This window comes from Nymphalis io, chromosome 23 (assembly GCF_905147045.1).
Source record: "Nymphalis io chromosome 23, ilAglIoxx1.1, whole genome shotgun sequence".
Taxonomy (NCBI): Eukaryota; Metazoa; Arthropoda; class Insecta; order Lepidoptera; family Nymphalidae; genus Nymphalis; species Nymphalis io.
Genome location: NC_065910.1, coordinates 1,652,433 through 1,675,573, shown reverse-complemented (window position 1 = coordinate 1,675,573; position 23,141 = coordinate 1,652,433). Strand labels below are relative to the sequence as shown.

Here is a 23,141-nt window from a genome sequence, read left to right as displayed (position 1 = left end):
TCACTGAATGAAAATCGTTTAATTTCATTGTTATCATCATTAATATTATTAGGTCATTAATTAATGTATGTAAATGTGTAAAATGCACCCACATAAATACAACAGCTATTTTATACTAATTGAATGTATTTTTATTTGTATTTGAAATTACGATATTTAGGGGAATTTGAAGTTGGTCCTAGGGGGAATATTCTGTAGAAGTTGGCATCACTGGTTTGAAGTTTGAACACAGCTAGAATTGAAGAACTCTTGAAGGTTGTATTTTAGTCGATCTAAGGTTAATCAAAATTCTTATTAAAAGACTGTTATTATGACTACAATAAAGGTTGCAAATGAACAAGAATTAATCAAAAAATTGGCTTCGTGTGTAGAAAAAATTTCAAACGATTCTATTCTCAATCGGGGAAAATTTTTCGTCGGTCTTTCCGGTAAAGTTTACCAAAATGTTTTCAATATTTTATTGTATAATAGAAGTTTAATATCATTTTATATTTCATACTTTTTATAAATATTTATTGTTTTCTATTAATCAGGAGGGTCAGTAGTGAAATATCTATGTGAAGGGTTACCAGGCATTAACACAGAGTGGTCAAAATGGGTATTAGCTTTTTGTGACGAGAGAGTGGTACCGGAAGACAGTGAAGACTCAACCTTCGGAACATATAATAGACAATTAATACCTAAAACTAAATTAAAAAAAGATCAATTTATTGTTATTAAACAAGGTGTTACTGGTGAGTCATTTAAATATACACCTATTTATTATATTCCTATATTTTCAAAATTATATATCGTCTTATAATGTGATGGGATAACTATGTAATGAGACTGGAGACATAATAATAATATCCTGGGACATTATTCACACACGGCTATCTCATCCCAAACTAAGCAGAGCTTGTACGATGGAAGCCAGACAACTAGTATACTACTCTTTTGTAAATACATACATATATAGATAATTACAACCAGACTCAGGACAAACAGACATGGTGACAGCCCGTCTAAGACAGTTCTATAGGTGGGGGTGCATAGGGAAGCCATCAGATTTATCTACTTCAAAATATATTAATTACTGTATATTGCTTGCACAAAGCCCTACCACCTAGCAATGTCTCTTTGTTTTATCTTTAAATATTAAAACAGTAAAGCAAACTGGCAAATAACACTACAGGCAGAAACAAAACAAAATCTCACTTATACTTCCAATGGGAACACACAGATTATTGATGTTTAGAAGTTAAACAGCTGTAGTGGTTAGGAAATGTATATTTTTTTATAAAATCCCTACCAACCTTAGGACAGAAAGATATTGTGTTCTGTGTCTATAATTACACTGGCTCACTCACCCTTCAAACAGGAACACAACAATGCTAAGTATTGCTGTTTGGCAATGATAGTAGAACATCTGATGATACCTACCAACTAGCTTGCACAAAACCCTACCACCAAGTATCCATACAGTTTGGCTTGTGCTATGTCATATGACTTGGACCATTCTGAGCAACTTACCGCATAAAAAACAAAACAAATATTCAAGCTAGTTTCTTTTTTACAGCTGAAGAAGCAGCCAAGGATTATACTGATAAATTGAGAGAATCATTTAAAAGTAACAATTTCAAATTTGACCTCTTGCTATTAGGTATGGGGCCAGATGGCCACACATGTTCCCTTTTCCCAGGTCATCCCTTACTTGAAGAGACTGTGTTAAAAATCGCTCCAATAACCGATTCACCAAAACCACCTCCGAGCAGAGTAACAATGACTTATCCGGTCATTAACAATGCAAGAAACTGCATTTTTGCCATCAGCGGTGCTGGCAAAGCTGAAATGGTAAAAGTGAGTAATATTTTATCATATAATATTGTAGTGTACTGCTGTGCTTGTACTATAGTACTATATATATACATAAATAGTGGTTTTACTAACATGCTTCATTATTTTCAGCGCATATTAAAAGATAAGGAAGACTTACCTGCGACTAGAGTAAAGCCAGAAGGTTCATTATATTGGATCGTGGACAATGCCGCGGCGGAATATTTGTAGTCGCTTTATGAAGTTATTAAAGACAGAAGCAAAAGGAACTTAAAGCAATATTAATATTTAATTTTTCTTTAATTCAGATGCAATGATTTTTGCTATTATATTGTGATATAAATTTTGTGCCTTAAATGGAGGGGTTTTTATACGGAATATTTTTATAATATTTTTTAGCTATTGTTATGCATTTATTGTTGGTGTAGGAAGAATACCATATAAACATTCCTGTATTAATAAAAAATATATTAGCAGTTCTGTTTTATTATTAAAACAATCAATTATCCCATTGAAGTGTCATTAAGATACGTACATTTTAGTACGACGAAATAATATATATATATAAATAAGATGAGAATGTAATGTATGTGAGGTGTAGTATAATACCCTACATGTAACTCTTGTATTACATGTTTAAACTTATTAATATCAAAGGTAGTGAAAAAAAAAGTGATATTTTAATTCACACAGTGCGGGCTTCATGGTAGATTTCCTCAACGAAATGAGAAAATACCTGGTCTACAGACCGCATCTTCAGATTTTAATCTAACAGTATGTTGGCCAAAACCCCTAGGGAATATTCTTTTTAACCAGCAATCATGATCAGATATTGCAATCCATTGCATGCCATCTTAACAACCAATCAAATGTTTTTTTAAAGTAATATCTGTGAAATACTCTCCAAGAGTTATCATCAAATATCAAAGTTACAGCCAAAACATAAAATAATACAGTAATACCTTCGTTGAAGACATCAAAGTTAAATGGTATAAAAAAGCAAGTCAAGTAAAGGCATTTGCATCAACAACTGCAATATATATAACCCATAATCTCTTGCATAACATTAGGGATTTGAAATTCATCCCGCAGGAATATTCAAGTCATTACTAATCCTGCTGTTCGGAGAAAACAATTACCAAATATAACTTACGTATCATATCAATATATTTTTTCCCTCCCATGAATGAGTGAATATATTTTTCTTAACGTAACTCACAGAAGACTTTTGGTTTCTGGGACAGAAAGGTTCTCGAGTGGCGACCACGAACAGGAACACGCAGCGTGGGCAGGCAATACAAGGTGGACTGACGATATCGGAAGGGTCGCGGGAAGTTACTGGATGCGGGGGGAGGGGGTGTGTTTGTCAAACAGTGGACGTTTTCCGGTTGATATGATGATGATGATGGACTAGGTGGTATATCAAGCCAGCTGATCCACGTATAAATTCTCTATTAATTCAATTAAGTATTCAACCCCTGCATAAACGCCAACAGTAATAAAAAAACATGTCATGTTCCAATATGTGTATTCCCTCATAGTTTCAAATGCCTGCGAGATCATCTCGACATTCCTTCACAATAAAAAAGACCTCGACTATTTTAATACGATTGTTACATTACCAACTACAACGTCCATTTATTTTTATTTTTTTAATAATAATATGTAATTACAAAAAGTATGACAACTAAATACAAAAGTTTCGGCGCGCATAGCGCACCAAACGCTTACATACATATACATATTTTTTTATATATAAAGATAAATGTAGCACTACTGTTAATTTATTTAAAAAAAAGTAACCTAACGGAGCGGACTTACGCGTAAATGAGACTCGCGCGGGACGCGGCGGGAGCGTAGGGCGCGCACACACTGGGCGGCAGGAACACGGCGCGTACACGTTGGGCCCGCAGGGTGTGCTCGCCGTAAAAATAACCCAAATAATAGCTAACTAACCTAATCTCGCGTTAAAACGCTGTATTTTCATAATGTTATTACTAAAAAAAAAAAACGCTGCGCCCCGACGCTTAAATACACTAGGAATTTCCAAAGAAACATTTTATTAACATAGATTACCTTTTCATTCAATTACCTTTCATTTTATTTTACAATATCAGTTACACGTTTAAATAGATACACGTACTGTCTGTTTTTATGTAGTAATAATGTATATATAATATATCACGCACATAACAAAATGAAGAGGGCCGGTTTCGTACACTTGTTACACAAGGTCACGTTCGCACGCGAGCAGCACGAGAGATTGGAGAATAACACGCCCACACGTGCGCCCGACGCTTGTCACATTTTATACAAGTAAATAGCACGCCAGCACGAACGATACAAAAGTTTCGTATTCGCGTCAATATTACAAAGTGTTACGTAGCTAGTCGAGCGGCATTCGCTTCGCGTTAGTTTTATATATTTATTTTAGGAGAGCATTTACAAATCGACACTATACACTATCAATTATTTTACTTTTAAAATATTTCCATACAAATTGACACATTAGAAACGCGCAGGAAGGCCGCAGGAGTCACCTTAACAAAAAAAAAATACCTAGAAGCGATCGGGTACGGGGTGAGCGCGTCATTCTAAGCTTAAATCTGCAAATATCTATCAACAAGTGTTTCTCGTGCGCACGCGACGATAACGCGACAAATGACATGATTACACGTTACACAGGACAGTGCGGGTACGCCGGCGACGGGTCCGGCGGCCGGAGCGACCGGAGCGACCGGCGCGGCCGGCGTGGCCGACGACAGTTGAGTTCTGAGGGGAGCGGTCGCCTTCTATGTACACGTGTTTATCTTGTGTGGTGAGAGCCTGTCGAACATATAATATCGATATTATGATTTTACCACAAGATATTAAGTGAGTAAATGTGGATAGTATTGTACATATTTTTTTTATAGAATAGGAAAGCGGACGAGCGTATGAGCCACCTGATGGTAAGTGGTCAACGCCCTTAGACATTGGTATTACCGTTGGTAATGCGTAACCAACCTTGGGAACTAAGATGTTATGTCCCTTGCGCCTGTAATTACACTGGCTCACTCACCCTTCAAACCGGAACACAACAATACCAAGTACTGCTGTTTTGCGGTAGAATATCTGATGAGTGGGTGGTACCTACCCAGACGAGCTTGCACAAAGCCCATTACAAGTACATTAAATAAATGAATTAAATTAAATAAATGAATGACATTAACACATTATTTTATTCATGGTTAAGTCGACATCAAAATCCTTTTTTTTTTAAACAATATTTTGCTATATATTGTTTTATTTCACAGATAATATATATGTAATTCGGCGCACACGGCGAGACCCACCAGGAGAGCTAGTTGGGCGCCCAGTAGGACTGCGAGTAGGAGGGCTTGCTGGCGGCCGGCTTGGCGGCGCCCGAGCGACCCGCAGACCCGCTCTCCTGCAACAACACCATGACGTCACATTTAACCCTTAGACCTTCGGTCTATTTCCTTTACAAAAACCGGCACACATCTTGAACATTCTACTGCGCGGTGAGAGAAAATTTACGCACGTGTAGGCGAATCCAAAGGCACAGGTAAAAGTTAACTTTAACCTTGAATTGACGTGACATTTGGTAAAACCGATATATATACAGTAACAGCCTGTGAATGTCCCACTGCTGGGCTAAGGCATCCTCTCCCTTTTTGAGGAGAAGGTATGGAGCTTATTCCATCACGCTGCTCCAATGCGGGTTGGTGGTACGTACATATAATATTATGAATTTTACTTCTAATTTATAAAAGACACATTTTTTATCTGTTATTGTTTGTATAATTGTTCGTAATCTCCAAAGTAAATGGACAAACTGAAAACCAGTGCTGTGTTTCGACTCAGCATACCATACTGAGTTGGCTCTTTTTGCCTCACGACATTTTAACATGAAATTTTTATTGTGATCATATTTATGAGCTATATGAAAATCTCATTAAATATGTAAATATAAAATTTGCTTATTACTGCAACTCCTGTCATTATACAATTTAGTATACAATTATATGCAAGAAAATATTAAGTCATTAAGAGAAAAATGGTCAATATATAATCTGTCAAACGTGTGACGAACAAAGATACTTAAAAAAACGTCAGTTATAATAATAATAATTTAATAATAATGATAATAATTTATTTACACACCCAAACGGTACATGCACACAATTTGTTTGCTGCATTATCTAACTTTAGGGTTTTTATTTACATTAGCACCACTATTGGTGGATCTCGGACTACGAAACTAACATAAATTGTACAATCAGAGTCAGCGATTCCTCGACAATTCATTGCGCACTAGATTAGATTCCTAGATACCTTTAAAGGCGCAGTAAAATATTATTATCAAGATGTTTGCCGGTTACTACATACATATCATTCCATACTATATTATATAAATTAGATCATCGTTACCTAAACGACAACTATACTTACACACAATTACTTATTTACGAGTAGAATAATAATTTCGCAACAAGTCGCCTACGAACAGTACGTGAATATAATTAACGAACTATTATAACAGAGGCATTTCACATAAATGGGAGTTTACATAGCGCTACGATAGAAAATCGTATAATTTTTTTTTTAGCCATCGCATGTAGAACACATAAGCTGAAACGATTTTTACAACAGCAACATCCGCATCCGAGTATTATATTAGGGTTATGGGGTATGTAGGTAATATACATAAGTATTAATAAAGTATAAAACTAAAGACACCATATTTTTTTTTATATTAATGTATTTAAATAAATGAAATATATATATATAAATATCAGACACAAGAGTAAGCAGGAAGCACGTTATTAGTTACATGTCACATACATATCACAAAAAGATATATTATGTTCTCATTTCAATAGAAGTTGTAGAAAATTAAACTATTAAATCAATTTATTAATTATTGATAAATATACAATAATATACATGGCTGAATAGTTATCAACGTTTGCATAAATTAATTATGATCAATAAAAAAAAAAAACAAATACAACCAGAACGATTGACAGTATTTTAATTCTGGCTGGTACAGATAATAATTTAACAACTTCTACTGACATAGAATATTTTCATAATACAATTACAACACGGTCACAGTAATATCTTTAGGGCCGTTCTATAAGAACGAACTCGAAACTAACTAAAGACCGACTCATATAATATTACCCTTTGATCTGTGAACTACTAATCGGAATTATATTTAACATTGGCTATATATACGTAATATATATATAGTTTATATGTATTTTTTTGAGTATATCAACTTATTCGGGAAGAAATTCGGAAAATAATTAGCCAGAAGTATAACATCGGTGCTATTCTTTAAGAAAAAACTTGAGATTCACCGCATGAATCGGAGTGTAATGCGACATTGGTCATAATAATTATAAAATTTCAAGAATACACGCATCAAAATAGTATATCATCATAAGTCGATTGTCGACGGTTAGTTATTAATATTTTTTAGTGATGTTTATTCTTTAGACCGTACCGATATGACGTCATCGGCGTCGGGTCATAGATATTGTAACCGGGTTGTATAGATTTCATGCGATATGAGGATAAAGGCGGGTAACACGAATATATAATAAGGAGCGACAACACCAGTGCACGTTTAGACATCGCAAAATAAACATATATTTATAACTTACCCGCCTATTATGACTACTGTTCACCCGACCATCCATCTACAAACGAAAGCAAACTCTAAGAATATAACAAATTAAAAAAAACACCTCCTCTATGTAAAAATCCCATGCAATGGTATTATAATAACTGAAATGTGTTTCTCGATCGCTAGCTCGATGTTTTCTTCGTATGTTTTGATGCTATATAAATACAAGCGTAACAACTGTAATGAAATAGTTTGTTTAAATTATGTTATAATATTTTTATTATTAATGATAATTTTTTTTTAATATATCACGTTTTTTATGTGTAAGCATCTTATCAGATGACGTCAGCTTAAGATTTGTTGTTACAAGTGCGTCAATGTGTGCGTGAGACCGGTACACGGTAGGATCTAATTGAGACTTGGAGCGTCAGACGAGTAAGCGTAAGATTTAGGGCATCAGATGACGTCAGCGTAAGATTTGTTGTTACAAGTGCGTCAATGTGTGCGTGAGACCGGTACACGGTAGGATCTAATTGAGACTTGGAGCGTCAGACGAGTAAGCGTAAGATTTAGGGCATCAGATGACGTCAGCGTAAGATTTGTTGTTACAAGTGCGTTAATGTGTGCGTGAGACCGGTACATGGTAGGATCTAATTGAGACTTGGAGCGTCAGACGAGTAAGCGTAAGATTTAGGGCATCAGATGACGTCAGCGTAAGATTTGTTGTTACAAGTGCGTCAATGTGTGCGTGAGACCGGTACACGGTAGGATCTAATTGAGACTTGGAGCGTCAGACGAGTAAGCGTAAGATTTAGGGCATCAGATGACGTCAGCGTAAGATTTGTTGTTACAAGTGCGTCAATGTGTGCGTGAGACCGGTACACGGTAGGATCTAATTGAGACTTGGAGCGTCAGACGAGTAAGCGTAAGATTTAGGGCATCAGATGACGTCAGCGTAAGATTTGTTGTTACAAGTGCGTCAATGTGTGCGTGAGACCGGTACACGGTAGGATCTAATTGAGACTTGGAGCGTCAGACGAGTAAGCGTAAGATTTAGGGCATCAGATGACGTCAGCGTAAGATTTGTTGTTACAAGTGCGTTAATGTGTGCGTGAGACCGGTACATGGTAGGATCTAATTGAGACTTGGAGCGTCAGACGAGTAAGCGTAAGATTTCGAGCATCAGATGACGTCAGCGTAAGATTTGTTGTTACAAGTGCGTTAATGTGTGCGTGAGACCGGTACATGGTAGGATCTAATTGAGACTTGGAGCGTCAGACGAGTAAGCGTAAGATTTAGGGCATCAGATGACGTCAGCGTAAGATTTGTTGTTACAAGTGCGTCAATGTGTGCGTGAGACCGGTACACGGTAGGATCTAATTGAGACTTGGAGCGTCAGACGAGTAAGCGTAAGATTTAGGGCATCAGATGACGTCAGCGTAAGATTTGTTGTTACAAGTGCGTTAATGTGTGCGTGAGACCGGTACATGGTAGGATCTAATTGAGACTTGGAGCGTCAGACGAGTAAGCGTAAGATTTAGGGCATCAGATGACGTCAGCGTAAGATTTGTTGTTACAAGTGCGTCAATGTGTGCGTGAGACCGGTACACGGTAGGATCTAATTGAGACTTGGAGCGTCAGACGAGTAAGCGTAAGATTTAGGGCATCAGATGACGTCAGCGTAAGATTTGTTGTTACAAGTGCGTTAATGTGTGCGTGAGACCGGTACATGGTAGGATCTAATTGAGACTTGGAGCGTCAGACGAGTAAGCGTAAGATTTAGGGCATCAGATGACGTCAGCGTAAGATTTGTTGTTACAAGTGCGTCAATGTGTGCGTGAGACCGGTACACGGTAGGATCTAATTGAGACTTGGAGCGTCAGACGAGTAAGCGTAAGATTTAGGGCATCAGATGACGTCAGCGTAAGATTTGTTGTTACAAGTGCGTCAATGTGTGCGTGAGACCGGTACATGGTAGGATCTAATTGAGACTTGGAGCGTCAGACGAGTAAGCGTAAGATTTAGGGCATCAGATGACGTCAGCGTAAGATTTGTTGTTACAAGTGCGTTAATGTGTGCGTGAGACCGGTACATGGTAGGATCTAATTGAGACTTGGAGCGTCAGACGAGTAAGCGTAAGATTTAGGGCATCAGATGACGTCAGCGTAAGATTTGTTGTTACAAGTGCGTTAATGTGTGCGTGAGACCGGTACATGGTAGGATCTAATTGAGACTTGGAGCGTCAGACGAGTAAGCGTAAGATTTCGAGCATCAGATGACGTCAGCGTAAGATTTGTTGTTACAAGTGCGTCAATGTGTGCGTGAGACCGGTACACGGTAGGATCTAATTGAGACTTGGAGCGTCAGACGAGTAAGCGTAAGATTTCGAGCATCAGATGACGTCAGCGTAAGATTTGTTGTTACAAGTGCGTCAATGTGTGCGTGAGACCGGTACATGGTAGGATCTAATTGAGACTTGGAGCGTCAGACGAGTAAGCGTAAGATTTAGGGCATCAGATGACGTCAGCGTAAGATTTGTTGTTACAAGTGCGTTAATGTGTGCGTGAGACCGGTACATGGTAGGATCTAATTGAGACTTGGAGCGTCAGACGAGTAAGCGTAAGATTTAGGGCATCAGATGACGTCAGCGTAAGATTTGTTGTTACAAGTGCGTTAATGTGTGCGTGAGACCGGTACATGGTAGGATCTAATTGAGACTTGGAGCGTCAGACGAGTAAGCGTAAGATTTCGAGCATCAGATGACGTCAGCGTAAGATTTGTTGTTACAAGTGCGTCAATGTGTGCGTGAGACCGGTACACGGTAGGATCTAATTGAGACTTGGAGCGTCAGACGAGTAAGCGTAAGATTTCGAGCATCAGATGACGTCAGCGTAAGATTTGTTGTTACAAGTGCGTCAATGTGTGCGTGAGACCGGTACACGGTAGGATCTAATTGAGACTTGGAGCGTCAGACGAGTAAGCGTAAGATTTCGAGCATCAGATGACGTCAGCGTAAGATTTGTTGTTATAAGAGCAATGTGTGCGTGAGACCGGTACACGGTAGGCTAACTGAGATTGAAAGCTGATGTTTACAAATTTCTCGTGAATATCTTGGCACTCATACCATTATTTTCTTTTTTTGTTTTTGCATTCCAACCCTGAATTTAATATAGAATTTTGAAATCTCTGACTCATCAGGAAGATAGTTAAAAATAAATTCAAAGACGTTTGCCAAACCGAGTTAATAAAAACGTGGTAAAAATAGAAATTATAAAAATAATTATACATGACCTAATTTCTCTATTATATAGCATATTAATAAAAAGTGAATGTCTATATTGGTATCTTCCAGATGGAAGGATGACATCTGATGGCACATAAAGAAATTTTTTTTTTTTATAGAATAGGAGGACGGACGAGCATCTGGGCCACCTGATGGTAAGTGGTCACCAACGCCCATAGACATAATAGACGGTAGAATATCTGATGAGTGGGTGGTACCTACCCAGACGAGCTTGCACAAAGCTCTACCACCAATTAACTTTGAGGCTTCAGTTACTATTATAAAATGCCCTCGCCTTTTCGGTCTTAAGGAATGATCTGGCAATTAAATTTGTTTTCGGTGAGGAATTTCGCAGCTAGTGGTAAGACTCAATGCCCATACCCAGATGATGAACTTAGCAGAGTCCAAACAGGAAGAGCTCCCCACCACTACAATTACTACTATAAATTTGTTAAAAATATTAAGTAATATAGTGTGCGGTCCCTATTACAAGATAATTTTTTAACCATGGTCAATTTCATATTCAGCATCAGGGGCATGTTAGGTTCGAGAGAATATTTTGTATTTCCGACCGCACCAATCTTCTCCATCCTACGTATTCTATATTTAAAAAAAAAACCTACAATTGACGTAACAATATGTGCCCTGTTGACATAACTAAAAGCCATTAAGCTAAGAAATTAATTGAATTACACATTTTACAATTACATTGTATTTTACGGCTTGAGAGCCGGTTGTTGGTGATTTAAAAAAAAACCGTAACTACATTTCGGCATGATTATTAAGCTCTGCTCATATATCAGATCTCAATAGAAGCGACTAGCAAGCTCAATAGCGTTTGAGCATTTGCAAGTTAAATCACTCAATAGGCTGGTCGATGAGAATTTAGTTATGCTTAAAGCGTAACATATTTATAATTGTCGTTTCGGTGTATCTGTAATGCGATGGAAGTAGAGTGTTCATGGTTTGCAATTAGTAATATTATATATATATATGCATTAGTGTGAGTCACATGCACGTTTATCTTCATCACCCAATATACGTACTGTTGTATGTGTTTACGTGTGTAATGGCTGTTAGGTAATGGTGCCGTCTAAGTGTGTCGCGGCGCGGATGGCGGCGGTGGCGGTGGTACCTGGTGCTGCTGCGGCGCGTGGTGGTGCGGGTGGTGGTGGGGCGGCGCGGGGATGTACAGGTGCGAGCCGGCGCCGAAGGGGGGCGGGGTGCCGCTGTGGAAACCGGCCTTCTCGTAGCTCTGCAAGACACGGCCGGGGGTGAGATATAATGAGACATCATTTGAAATGTATTAGATACTTATAAAGAAATCATAACATTTGTAAAACTACATTTCATGCAAATAAAATGATGATTATAAGGACAGATTTAAGAAAATCTCATAGTTATACACAGTAGCCGAAAAAATTATATCGTATTTTAAGTTTTTTTTTATGTTATAGGTCGCCTACCTATGACGAGCACATGGGCCACCCGATGGTAAGTGGTCACCACCACCCATAGACTTTGTCGAGATAAAAAATAATTACCATTCCTTACATCGCCAATGCGCCACCAACCTTAGGAACTAAGACGTTATCTCCCCCGTGCCCGGCTCACTCACCCTTCAAACCGGAACACAACAATACTGAATATTGCTTTTCGGCGGTAGAATATTTGGTGAGTGAGTGGGACCTCCCCAGGCGGGCTCGCACGTAGCCCCACCACCAAGTAACGTATACGGAAGTGACGTGTCGTGGACACGGCACGGGCGACTCACATTGACCTTGTTGAGCGCGACGTGCGCCTTCCCGTACATGGCGCTGGAGAGCTCGGTGGCGCCGGCCGCCGCCTTGCTGGCGCTGCCCGTGTAGGGGCCGCCTGGTGAACACGCGACTTGTTATTAAGTTACATTCAATATTTGTCTACTTATTACGTTTCATACAAGATTCGGTTGTATTTTTTTGATTATAATAATAATAATAATATCCTGGGACATTTTCCCGACAAGGCCATCTGTTCCAAATTAAGCTTGTACAGAGCTTGTGCTATGGAAACCAGACAACTGATAAACTACATATACTACTTTTCTTTTGTAAATACATACTTATATAGATAATTACACCCGGACTCAGGACAAACAGACATGTTCATGCACACAAACGTCTGTCCTGGGTGGGAATCGAACCCACAACTTTCGGCATGAAAGGCAAGGTAATCTACCAACCACGCCAACCGGCGGATTATAGTTGATTCTACCAAAATAATTTAAAAATGTTTAGAGTATGGTAATAATTGACAATTATTATGTTTATATTAATGCGATGTAATGGAAATATTTAAATAATTTAAATTAAATATGATTTGCAAAAGTTATATAATTATTATTTAGTTCTAGTTACTTGTATATTAGGTAAGTTATATCCAAAAAAAAAAAAAAAATATAAACTTCGGACTTTACTGAAAGATGGAAATACAGTATGATTTAAATTTACCTTTATATTTTTACACTGAGGGGTCCTATGAACTAAGGTATGTAAATAGTAATCGTGATCTGTTTACCAGGTTTGTAAGTGTCTTGCGCGTCGTAGGGCGGTTGCTGCTGCTGCGAGTACGCAGAAACCTTACCACCGCCGGACACACCGCCAACTCCAACTCCGCCTACACCACCGACTCCTCCCACTCCGCCAACACCCCCTACGCTGGATCCACCACCGTACTGAAATCGATAAATACATTGAGTTGAGTATGAACAAAATATGTATAACAATAAAAATCTATAGATAACGACACTTACCGTGGGATAGACACCATACTGGTACGTTGTAGGCGGTGGTTGGTAGAAGTATGCATAGCCTGGAGGTAACGCGGCAGGAACCTGGAGTTTTTAATGTTTAATTTCAGAAAATATATAAAAAAGAGGCCAATTTTTCATAACAATTATATAAGCATATCTTTAGAATTCAACTATAAGCTTATATTTGTCTCACCTGTTGAGGTGACGCAGCGTCTGTCCTACCAAACCTCTCTCCAGCTCCCAATCCAAATGTTCCTTCCCGCGCACTGTAGCCAACTTCATAGTATCCACCCTGAATATTATCCTTCCAATAAATACTAACCCTACATTCACATTTCTTCATATAATACATTAGCTGAAGTTATAAACATTATTACGCGAATTTATAAATTTTTACAGTTTAAAATAAAAAAAATATTATATGTTATTATAAGAAATATACACGAGGTTGGATTACTCACAAAGTAACCATAAATGTGTGCAATGTAATATTATAGGAGAATATAAAAACGCAATGGGAAGTAGTTCTCTACTTGTGTCGAAAGTTTTGTATTTCACATTATGCGGAACAGTATGGATTTTTTCTATGATTTGTAACTGCTTTACTATCACTTTATTGACTTGTAATATTGTAGGAAAGAATTGAAATTGTAATCTCACCATGTGGTGCGGCAGGCCACTCCTCATGAGCTGCTCGTCGTAGGCGTAGGCGCCGCCGTAGAGCGCGCCGCCCGCGTAGCCGGCCGCGCCCGTAGCGCCCGTAGCGCCGGCCGAGCTGGCCGCCGACGACGCGGCGCCCGCGCCGGCCGCGCCGCTCACCGTCGTGGTGGCCACCTTGGCCGTCGACGTCTGCGTGGTGGACGTGCTGGTCAGGCTGTTGCTGGCGGCCACGGAGCTGTCGTACTGCGGCTGCGCGTCCTTGTGGTGCTTGGGCGGGTGGTGGTAGGGCGCGGGGTGCGCGGAGTAGGGCGCCGCCGTGTACAGCGCGCTGCCGCCGTACGCCGCCGTCACGCCCGACACCGCCGACGACGCCGGCGTCTGCTGCGCACCAGCACGGGGACTTTACAAGCTGCTACTTACTTAGTATTGACTCTAAACGAGTTCGAGTCAAACGAGATATGACCATTGCATTTTAATTTGATTTGAGACGATTGTTCCGTGGACGTCAACATGTCCACGGCAACTGCAAGACCACTTCATAGCTTGTGACATATGTTGACTGTTGTTAACTGTGAAGCACACTGTGCGAGTACCTGGTAGGAGTTGATGATGGGCTGGTACTGTGTGAGCGTGACGCTGGAGGGGTACGCACTCGCCAGCGAGGCGCCCGTTAGCGACGCGTTTGTGGAATTCACCTTTATGAAACAATAAATGTTGATTTTATTACGGTTACGATTTATTTTTTTAGTATAATGATGTTTTATTCAAACGAGGAGTCACCGTTGAAAATGTATGACTTTCAAAGCATCGCCCAATCAAGTTAATTTGATAGAACGACACATAAGGCCGGGTTATCTAGCTCGGGTTTTACACCGATATCGACAAATAAAGTCGAATCGCTCTAGCTTCGAGCGTTATATATATAACTATATCTAATATTTATTATTACAAATTAATAAAAAATATTTTTAATTATTTATAAAATAATATATTTATAAAATAATCAAAGATAAAATAAAATATATACCTATTAGATTTAATGTTATAAAACTGGGCCAATAACCATTGACATAAAGCCAACTTTCACACCGGCTTTCGATCAGGCTACAGCACCGTGGACCACATCCATACTGTTCGGCAGATTGTGCAGAAGACCGAAGAGTAGAATCACTTTCCGTGCAGTGACGGAGAAAGAATACATTTCACTGCCCCTCTCTTTCCCATGGGTGTCGTAAGAGGCGACTAAGGGATATCTGAGCGACCATCTGCTCATCTGGTGGTAGGATGCTAACATCCGCCTGGCTTGTTACCACCGTACGCATGGTGAAAAACTCGTGAAGTGGCTTGCAGCCGCGTTTCGAGGTCAGCCAGCGTACAGCCAGTGCCCGAGCGAGTATTGCCGCGATGGGTGTTGGTCCAGTGGAGACGGCTGTTGAACCAATGCCGGGGGAAACTGTATTGACCTGCCGGACAGGGAGACCCGAAGAAACGGCTGTTCCGCTGGCCGCCCGTGGCATAGTACAGGGGCCCGAGCGTGCCTAACCAGCTCTCGAGGCTGCCCCACCAGGCCACGCATAATCTCGGGGTGGACCGTCGTGCCGGTTGGTGACCGGAAGGTGGGGTCCCGGCGGCCACTTCCGGGGGGGTTCGGGGGCCCTTCCGTCCGGCGGATCAGTATATTTTCCTTTTTGGCAAACATTTGGGAAAACACGCCTCCATACTTTGCCCATCCCTATCGTGGCAATACGTCGCTCGCCTCACGTCTCTTTTCCTAATTTCCAAATGGTAGCGCAAATAAGAAATAACGGTCGTTCAGCGGTGCACACCCCCACCATACCCACGCTGTTTGAGGTCGAGTTCTCTAACATCCGAGGACTCCATGCTAACCTCAACGCTGTCCACCACCATCTCGAGACAGCACGGCCAGCAATGTTGTTTCTCACGGAGACGCAAATACTCCGCCCTGCCGACACCAGCTACCTTAACTATCCCGGCTACATGCTGGAAGAATCTTTTAAAGCGAAAGCCGGAGTATGCTTGTTCGTCAGGGCGGATGTTTGTTGTCACCGATTGCGCTGCTTGGAGGACCCCTCCTTCTCCATGTTGGTGGTACGTGTGGACCTGGTTCGTCAGAGTCGAGTCTACGTGTGCCTCTACAGATCCCACAATGGTGACTTGGAGACAAGCCGATTATTCGACCATCTTAGTCGGGTGGCAGATGCTGCGCAAGAGCAGTTTCCTAACGCGGAATTGGTGTTTTTGGGGGATTTTAATGCTCACCATGAATCATGGTTGAAATCCCTCAAAACTGACCATGCTGGAAGAACTGCTCATGCTTTTGCTCTCACACACGACTTGACCCAACTGGTTGATCAGCCCACCAGGATCCCGGACATTGATGGGCAAGCGCCTTCTCTACTGGATCTTCTGCTGACTTCTCACCCGGTGGAATATCAGGTTGTGGTTCAGGCTCCACTTGGTTCTTCGGATCACGGCCTTATATCTACCAAAGTGCCACAGGCCAAGCTGCCGCCATCAGCGGTATGCAAACGTCGCGTTTGGCACTATAAGTCGGCAGATTGGGACGGTATGCGCGATTACTATGCGTCAGTCCCTTGGAAGGAACGTTGCTTCAGTGGGAATGACCCGACAGCTAGTGCCGCTGCTGTTGCTGATGAGATCATGTTAGGAATGGAATACTACATTCCTAGCTCAGATCTCATCAATAGGGGTACGCGTAACCGTTGGTTCACGCGTGAATGTGCCGACGCTGTATCATCTAAGCAGGCGGCATATCGCGCGTGGATCAACGGCTGCATTAGCGGGGCATCTAACATTGACTCACTGAAAGCAAACTACAATAAAAATTCCAAGTCCTGTAGGAAGGCATACACGAGAGCGGATGCACAGCGCATTGTACAGATTGGTCATGACCTTATTTCGCATCCTAGGGGCTCCCGTAGCTTCTGGCGTCTGACCAAGTCTGTGCAAAACAATTTCTGCCAACCTTCGCTGCCACCGCTCAGAAATCCGGACGGATCGCTAGCTCACAGTCCGCAGGAGAAAGCCGACCTCCTGGCTAAACTCTTTGCCGACAACTCTGTGATCGATGATTGTAGTGCGCAGCCACCAACAATACCTTCATGTGGCCACACGATGCCTGACATCAAAATCAGGCAACGTGATGTGCGTGCGGAGCTGCAATCACTCGATATACGGAAAGCTAGCGGTCCCGATGGAATACCAGCCATTGTGCTGAAGAAGTGCGCAGCGGAGCTGTCTCCTGTGTTAACGCGCCTGTTCCAACTTTCTCTCTCTTCGGGATGTGTGCCGGAGGCTTGGAGAAGAGCTAATGTGCAAGCGGTTCCCAAAAAAGGGGATCGGTCTGACCCGGCAAATTATCGGCCAATAGCTATCACCTCAGTACTTTGTAAGGTGATGGAACGGATTTTAAACAACCAACTGATCCATTACCTAGAAGATCACTGTCTAATTAATGATCGTCAGTACGGGTTTCGACCAAAACGGTCCACAGGTGATCTTCTAGCGTACGTAACGCACCTCTGGGGTGAAGCTATCGACAAGCATGGAGAATCGTTGGCTGTCAGCCTCGATATCTCCAAGGCTTTCGACAGGGTCTGGCACAGAAGTCTTCTCTCCAAGCTACCGGCATATGGTCTGCCTGCTCAGCTATGCACCTGGATTGCCAGCTTCCTACACAAGCGTAGCCTTCGTGTTTTAGTAGATGGTTGCGCTTCACAATTCTATGTAGTGAATGCTGGGGTCCCCCAGGGATCTGTGCTATCTCCCACACTCTTTCTTTTGCATATCAATGATATGCTCTCTCTTGGGAACATACATTGCTATGCAGATGACAGTACAGTGCATGGTGGATACCACGGACGCGCAGTGGCTGGGCGGGCGGAAACTGAGGAGAGGCGGGAGAATCTTGTCATTGAACTCGATAGGACATTAGAGCTCATCGCCAAATGGGGTTCTGATAATCTTGTTGAGTTTAATGCCAAGAAAACACAGGTGTGCGCTCTCACAGCGAAAAAGTCACCATTTTACCCTCATCCCTCCCTCTGTGGCACACCGCTGATGATACAAAGCAAAATCGCCATGCTGGGGATGGACGTTCGCTGCGACCTTAGTCCAAGGGATTACATCGAGGCTATTATAAAAACAGCTTCACGAAAACTCGGAGTTCTGAACAAGGTGCGGCGTTTTTTCACGCCACAACAACTGTGCCTGTTATACAAAACACAGGTACGGTCTTGCGTTGAATATTGCTCGCACCTTTGGGATGGCTCCGCTAAGTACCTAATGGAGGCCTTGGACCGGTTGCAGCGACGTGCAGTACGCATTATTGGCGACGTAAAGGTCACAAACACCCTTGAACCTTTACAATTGCGTCGCGAGATAGCAGCACTGAGCGCTTTCTATCGACTGTATCACGGCGAGTGCTCTGAGGAATTATTCTCTCTAATTCCTGCTTCCCCCTTCCTTCTTAAGTCCACGCGAGCTGGTTCTCGATGTCACCGCCTAACTGTGACATCAATTCCATCGCGCACAAAGAAATTTGGCAACTCCTTTCTTTGCCGCACTACCAAAGAATGGAATTCCTTACCAGCTCACGTGTTCCCCTCCTCTTACAACCCGGGTTCCTTCAAACGAGGCGTGAAGAGGCATCTTGCGGGCCGGCATGGCGGGGACGGCTAGTACAGAACATTCTTCCCGACTGTACTGGCCGTCGTCGCGTTTGGACTCTACTACCACTTACCATCAGGTGGAGTGGAGTCATTTGCCATCCCGGGGCATATAAAAAAAAAAAAAAAAGAATCAGCCGCTGTGTATGGCATTTGTGGACTACGAGAAAATCTTCGACTCCATCGAAACCTGGGCAGTGCTCGACTCATTGCAGAGATGTCATATCGATTGGAGATATATCGAGGTACTGAGATGTCTGTACAAAGCCGCTACAATGACAGTCCACATCCAGGACTGTAAGACGAAGGCGATCCAACTGCGCAGAGGGGTGAGACAGGGGGATGTAATATCAACGAAACTGTTCACCAACGCGTTGGAAGACGTTTTCAAGACGCTGGATTTGACTGGATATGGAGTCAATGTAAACGGCGAGTACATCTCACACCTTCGATTTGCCGCCGATATCGTCATCATAGCAGAGTCGCTGGAACAACTCACCGAAATGCTGCGTAGCCTAGGCGAGTCTTCCCGGTGTGTCGGTCTCGGTATAAACTTGGACAAGACCAAGGTCATGTTCAATAGGCATGTCGTGCCGGGACCGATATACGTCGAGGGGAAACCTCTCGAAGTTGTTAGTGAATATACCTACCTAGGACAGATAATACAAGTCGGTAGGAACAACTTCGAGAAGGAAGCCGATCGAAGAATTCGCTTGGGATGGGCAGCATTTGGCAACCTTCGTCAAGTCCTCAAGTCGTCTATACCGCAATGTTTGAAGACGAAAGTCTTCAACCAATGCGTCTTACCTGCCATGACATACGGTGCCGAAACGTGGACACTAACTGCGGGACTAGTCCACAAATTCAAAGTCGCTCAGCGTGCTATGGAGCGAGCTATGTAAGTGAATGTAATGTATACATAATACCTGTTGCCTTATATATCTTGTAATTTTTTTTAATATCTGTTTAGTATGCAAGTGAATGTAATGTATATATAATACCTGTTGCGCGTAAACATTAGCTCCGTACACGGGCGGGTGATGCGACACTGCGTGATGGGCGTACACGTTTTGCTGTCCGACCGTCTGCAGGAAATTATTGTCACTATATAACATGCTGTGTTTCTATAATCGTTATGTATTAATATTTATATAATCGTAATAATATTTATGTAATCGTTTGCTAACAAGTTTGCGGAATTTGGTTAACAATTTTATGATCGTCCCATTATTATAAAGTCTTTCAATGTATGATGATGTCGTAAGGTCAGTTTGCTGACAAAATTCCGTTAGCGGAGTTTATTTTTTATGCTCATTTAATTCATATATATTCAGTTAAAATATCGTTGCAAGTACTGCTTTTATTTATCTTAATTATACAAAAAAGTAGAAAGAAAAAGGAAATTGTTCATAGAGGTCTGTAATAATAATAATTTCCTCCGGACCGATTTCAGCCACGAATAGTTGACGAGATTAGTCAACTGCTCAGGACATATTATAGTGCACGTGTGTGTGCGCAAACACAAGCGCACTATCTATTCCCTTACTCTCATAATCCGATTGGACGGAAACCGATACGACCGGAAATTGTTTAGACGCAGGACAAACGGCTTTACGTGCTTTCCGAGGCACGGGAGTGTACACACTTCCAATTTCAAGACTCCGGGCTGCTACTGAGAATTTTCGACAGATAAACAATTAGCTTTCTATGGGATTCGAACCCAGGAGCTTCGGGTCTGCCTGACGGAGGAGGTCATGAGATCTACAGTAGACCAGCGCTGAGCCCCTTCACCTTGGGCCGGTGGTGCGCGTAGTGGTGGTGCGGCTGCGGCGGCGCCGCGTCCGCCGCGCCCGCCGCGCCCGCCGCGCCCGCCGCGCCCGCCACGCCCAGCTGCTTCATGGACGCCGACAGCTTGTCCAGCGCTGCGACACGACAGGCCTTGGTTACTGGCTACACTAAGCCATATTACATTATATAAAAAAATGGATGTTGTTACATTCGTTTGGGATTAGGAGTTTGACTTTTACACTATCCACCATTATGATCACTCTTGTGTACTATAAAAAAATAGTCCATACATACAATATGTATGCATGACACAATGAGATATACCGGTAGTGTTGCCATAGCTCCCCTTCAACTTCGATTCGTATTCATCGTTAAATAAACTTACATGTGCTGTTTGTAACTGTAGATTCTGTCGTAACCGGTTGACTCACTGGCGTCGTTTCTGCTACCGATAAGCTTTCACTTAACTGCTAAACAAGATATTCCGTATTATTATCAATTTAAAGATGTTTGAATGCCATTATTATGCAAAGCACATAACTTGTAAACATTTGAAATATTTATTATATCAAACTTATAGAGATTTAATATTATAATTAACTTGTTTATAAGCAAATACCATTTTAATTGACATATAAAACATATAATTATATAACATGTGTAATTTTTTTTTTTATAAAAATTGCCAAAGACATTTCTGTGCCTTTTTCTCCACTTTTTTGTCTACAGATTTTTTTAAATTATGTTGTAAAAAAAAAGTCGATATATTGAAATTCGTATGTGTTTTCCTCAAATATTCAATGATTTTGGTCAAATTTCGACTATACGATGAATACTAATAAGTATTATGATGACGTTGCACTCACCATACTGTTTGTGTTGGGATAACTGTTGCTTGGGGCCTCTGTCGTTGTTTCATGACTTGAGGATACTGGCTGTGTTTCTGCTTGTGTGACCTGCTATATATAAAAGAGTTACTAAAGATAATACAAAAAAATAATGTAGTGAATGCTTGTGAAATTGAAACAGGAATAATTAGCAATAATAATATTATGAATATTTGTACGATTAGTTATCTACTCTGATAAGACAAACTATTAATTAATAATTAAAATAGATAAAATATATTGAGATTAAGAAATAAGATTAATTTGTGCCCAATGTAATCAACATTTGGAGTGTTCGAAAATGATGTTGCTCATAAGTGACAGCCTGTAAGCGCCTCTCAGCCGGGCTAGGCCACTTCGAGGCTGACCTTGGGCGGCGCGGGCGGCGCGGGCGGTGCGGGCGGCGCGGCGAGCGCGCAGGCGGCGGGCGCGTCGTGCAGCGCGTCCGACTCCAGCGCGCCGAACTGCACGTCCAGGAACACGCCGCCGCCGCTCTCCGGCCCGCCCGGCATCTCCACCGCCGACGACGGGATCTGCGGGCGCCGGCCGGCTCGTGAGTACTCTCGGGGTGCACGGGTGGGGCGCATCGGTATCGATGACGTTATCGTGCGAACCTTAGATGGCGGCGGTACTCGTACTCGCTGCGTCTTGCGCTGTGTGGAAATGTCGCCGTACACGCCGTAGTTGCTCGTGTAGACACCTGAAATAATCGAAGTTATTGATAGGTAATAGTACTCTTTATTGGTTTGTTTATTTCTTAATACATTAATAAATATTGTTGAAAACCTATTAACAAAATAAAATTGCATTTTGTTATAAAATTTAATTGAAAAAAAAGTCATAAGGACTGTGACAAATATTAAAATCACAATAAAAACATAAGTTCAAACATTGAAAAAACATTTGGGACTTAAATTATGCAGCCTAAGTCTGCCAATATCGGCGAAACAAATAGGTATAAACCGTGTTACACAAGCACTCACTGGCGTCGTGCCTCTGCGCCTGCTGCGTGAGCTGCGACAGGTACTGCGTCTGCGCCGCACTCAGGCTTCCTGACATACCCATCGGCTGAAAAATCGCAATACATATTGATTATATTATTTGTTTTAACATAAGGACCCTATATCGCTATGATTGTATTAACTTAAAACAATAAGTATATTATTTTGGTTTGGAATATGAAATAAGTGAGCTTTTGTAGAGAAGGTCAAACATTTTTTTAATTTCGTTTTGTATATTATAAAAGATAACATTAATAATAAGCTAATAGTATTACTAATTAGTAAGATGCTGTATTTGCAACCAGCGAATAATGATACCTGGTGGTGCTGCGCATGGTAATTGCTGTCGGGTTCGCTTTTGGGCGGCGGGGCGCTGTTTGCGCTCAGTTGCGGCTAAAACACAAGTATTAGTATTTTAATAAATAATTAAATAATACAACACAAACTTGAAATAACTTTTTTTTTTTATCATTTTCACTGCATACAACAGGAAAATGCTGCAAATATGCTTTGTGCAAGCCCTAATATCTGGGCAGGTACTGCTACTCATCAGATAATCTACCGCCAAA

At 41.4% G+C, this 23,141-nt stretch overlaps 2 protein-coding genes across 9 annotated transcripts in view; one reads left to right on the top strand and one right to left on the bottom strand.

Annotated features, from left to right (window-relative positions):
* Positions 1-217: 217 nt before the first annotated feature.
* On the top strand, positions 218-2,291 carry LOC126777698 (6-phosphogluconolactonase). The gene is made up of 4 exons (XM_050500838.1): positions 218-428; positions 534-734; positions 1,559-1,839; positions 1,948-2,291. Exons 1-4 carry the CDS (start codon positions 311-313, stop codon positions 2,044-2,046), a joined length of 699 nt encoding a protein of 232 aa, XP_050356795.1. The 5' UTR covers positions 218-310; the 3' UTR covers positions 2,047-2,291.
* Positions 2,292-3,326: 1,035 nt separating this feature from the next.
* The window catches only part of LOC126777622 (protein lingerer-like), a 31,082-nt gene continuing 11,267 nt past the window's right edge, over positions 3,327-23,141 (bottom strand). For 3 of the 8 annotated variants that reach the window (XM_050500706.1, XM_050500707.1, XM_050500705.1), the window contains exons 10-27: positions 22,891-22,965; positions 22,555-22,639; positions 22,186-22,271; positions 21,940-22,104; positions 21,551-21,643; positions 21,070-21,154; positions 20,688-20,818; positions 19,898-19,981; positions 14,781-14,882; positions 14,188-14,568; positions 13,721-13,819; positions 13,528-13,608; positions 13,293-13,449; positions 12,511-12,611; positions 11,872-11,991; positions 7,491-7,526; positions 5,151-5,245; positions 3,327-4,641 (exon numbers count right to left, since the gene is read on the bottom strand). In XM_050500706.1, coding sequence (XP_050356663.1) covers positions 5,159-5,245; positions 7,491-7,526; positions 11,872-11,991; positions 12,511-12,611; positions 13,293-13,449; positions 13,528-13,608; positions 13,721-13,819; positions 14,188-14,568; positions 14,781-14,882; positions 19,898-19,981; positions 20,688-20,818; positions 21,070-21,154; positions 21,551-21,643; positions 21,940-22,104; positions 22,186-22,271; positions 22,555-22,639; positions 22,891-22,965 — 1,968 coding nt within the window. In that variant the 3' untranslated portion in view covers positions 3,327-4,641; positions 5,151-5,158. The remainder of the gene's footprint in view (positions 4,642-5,150; positions 5,246-7,490; positions 7,527-11,871; positions 11,992-12,510; positions 12,612-13,292; positions 13,450-13,527; positions 13,609-13,720; positions 13,820-14,187; positions 14,569-14,780; positions 14,883-19,897; positions 19,982-20,687; positions 20,819-21,069; positions 21,155-21,550; positions 21,644-21,939; positions 22,105-22,185; positions 22,272-22,554; positions 22,640-22,890; positions 22,966-23,141) is intronic. The other 5 variants (XM_050500708.1, XM_050500709.1, XM_050500711.1 and 2 more) reach the window with 5 other exon arrangements.

Coding starts and splice junctions, on each gene's coding strand:
- LOC126777698 (XM_050500838.1), top strand. CDS start 311: ATGACTACAATAAAGGTTGCAAATGAACAAGAATTAATCAAAAAATTG. Junction 429..533: donor ATTTTTCGTCGGTCTTTCCG/GTAAAGTTTACC, acceptor TCTATTAATCAG/GAGGGTCAGTAGTGAAATAT. Junction 1,840..1,947: donor GCAAAGCTGAAATGGTAAAA/GTGAGTAATATT, acceptor CATTATTTTCAG/CGCATATTAAAAGATAAGGA.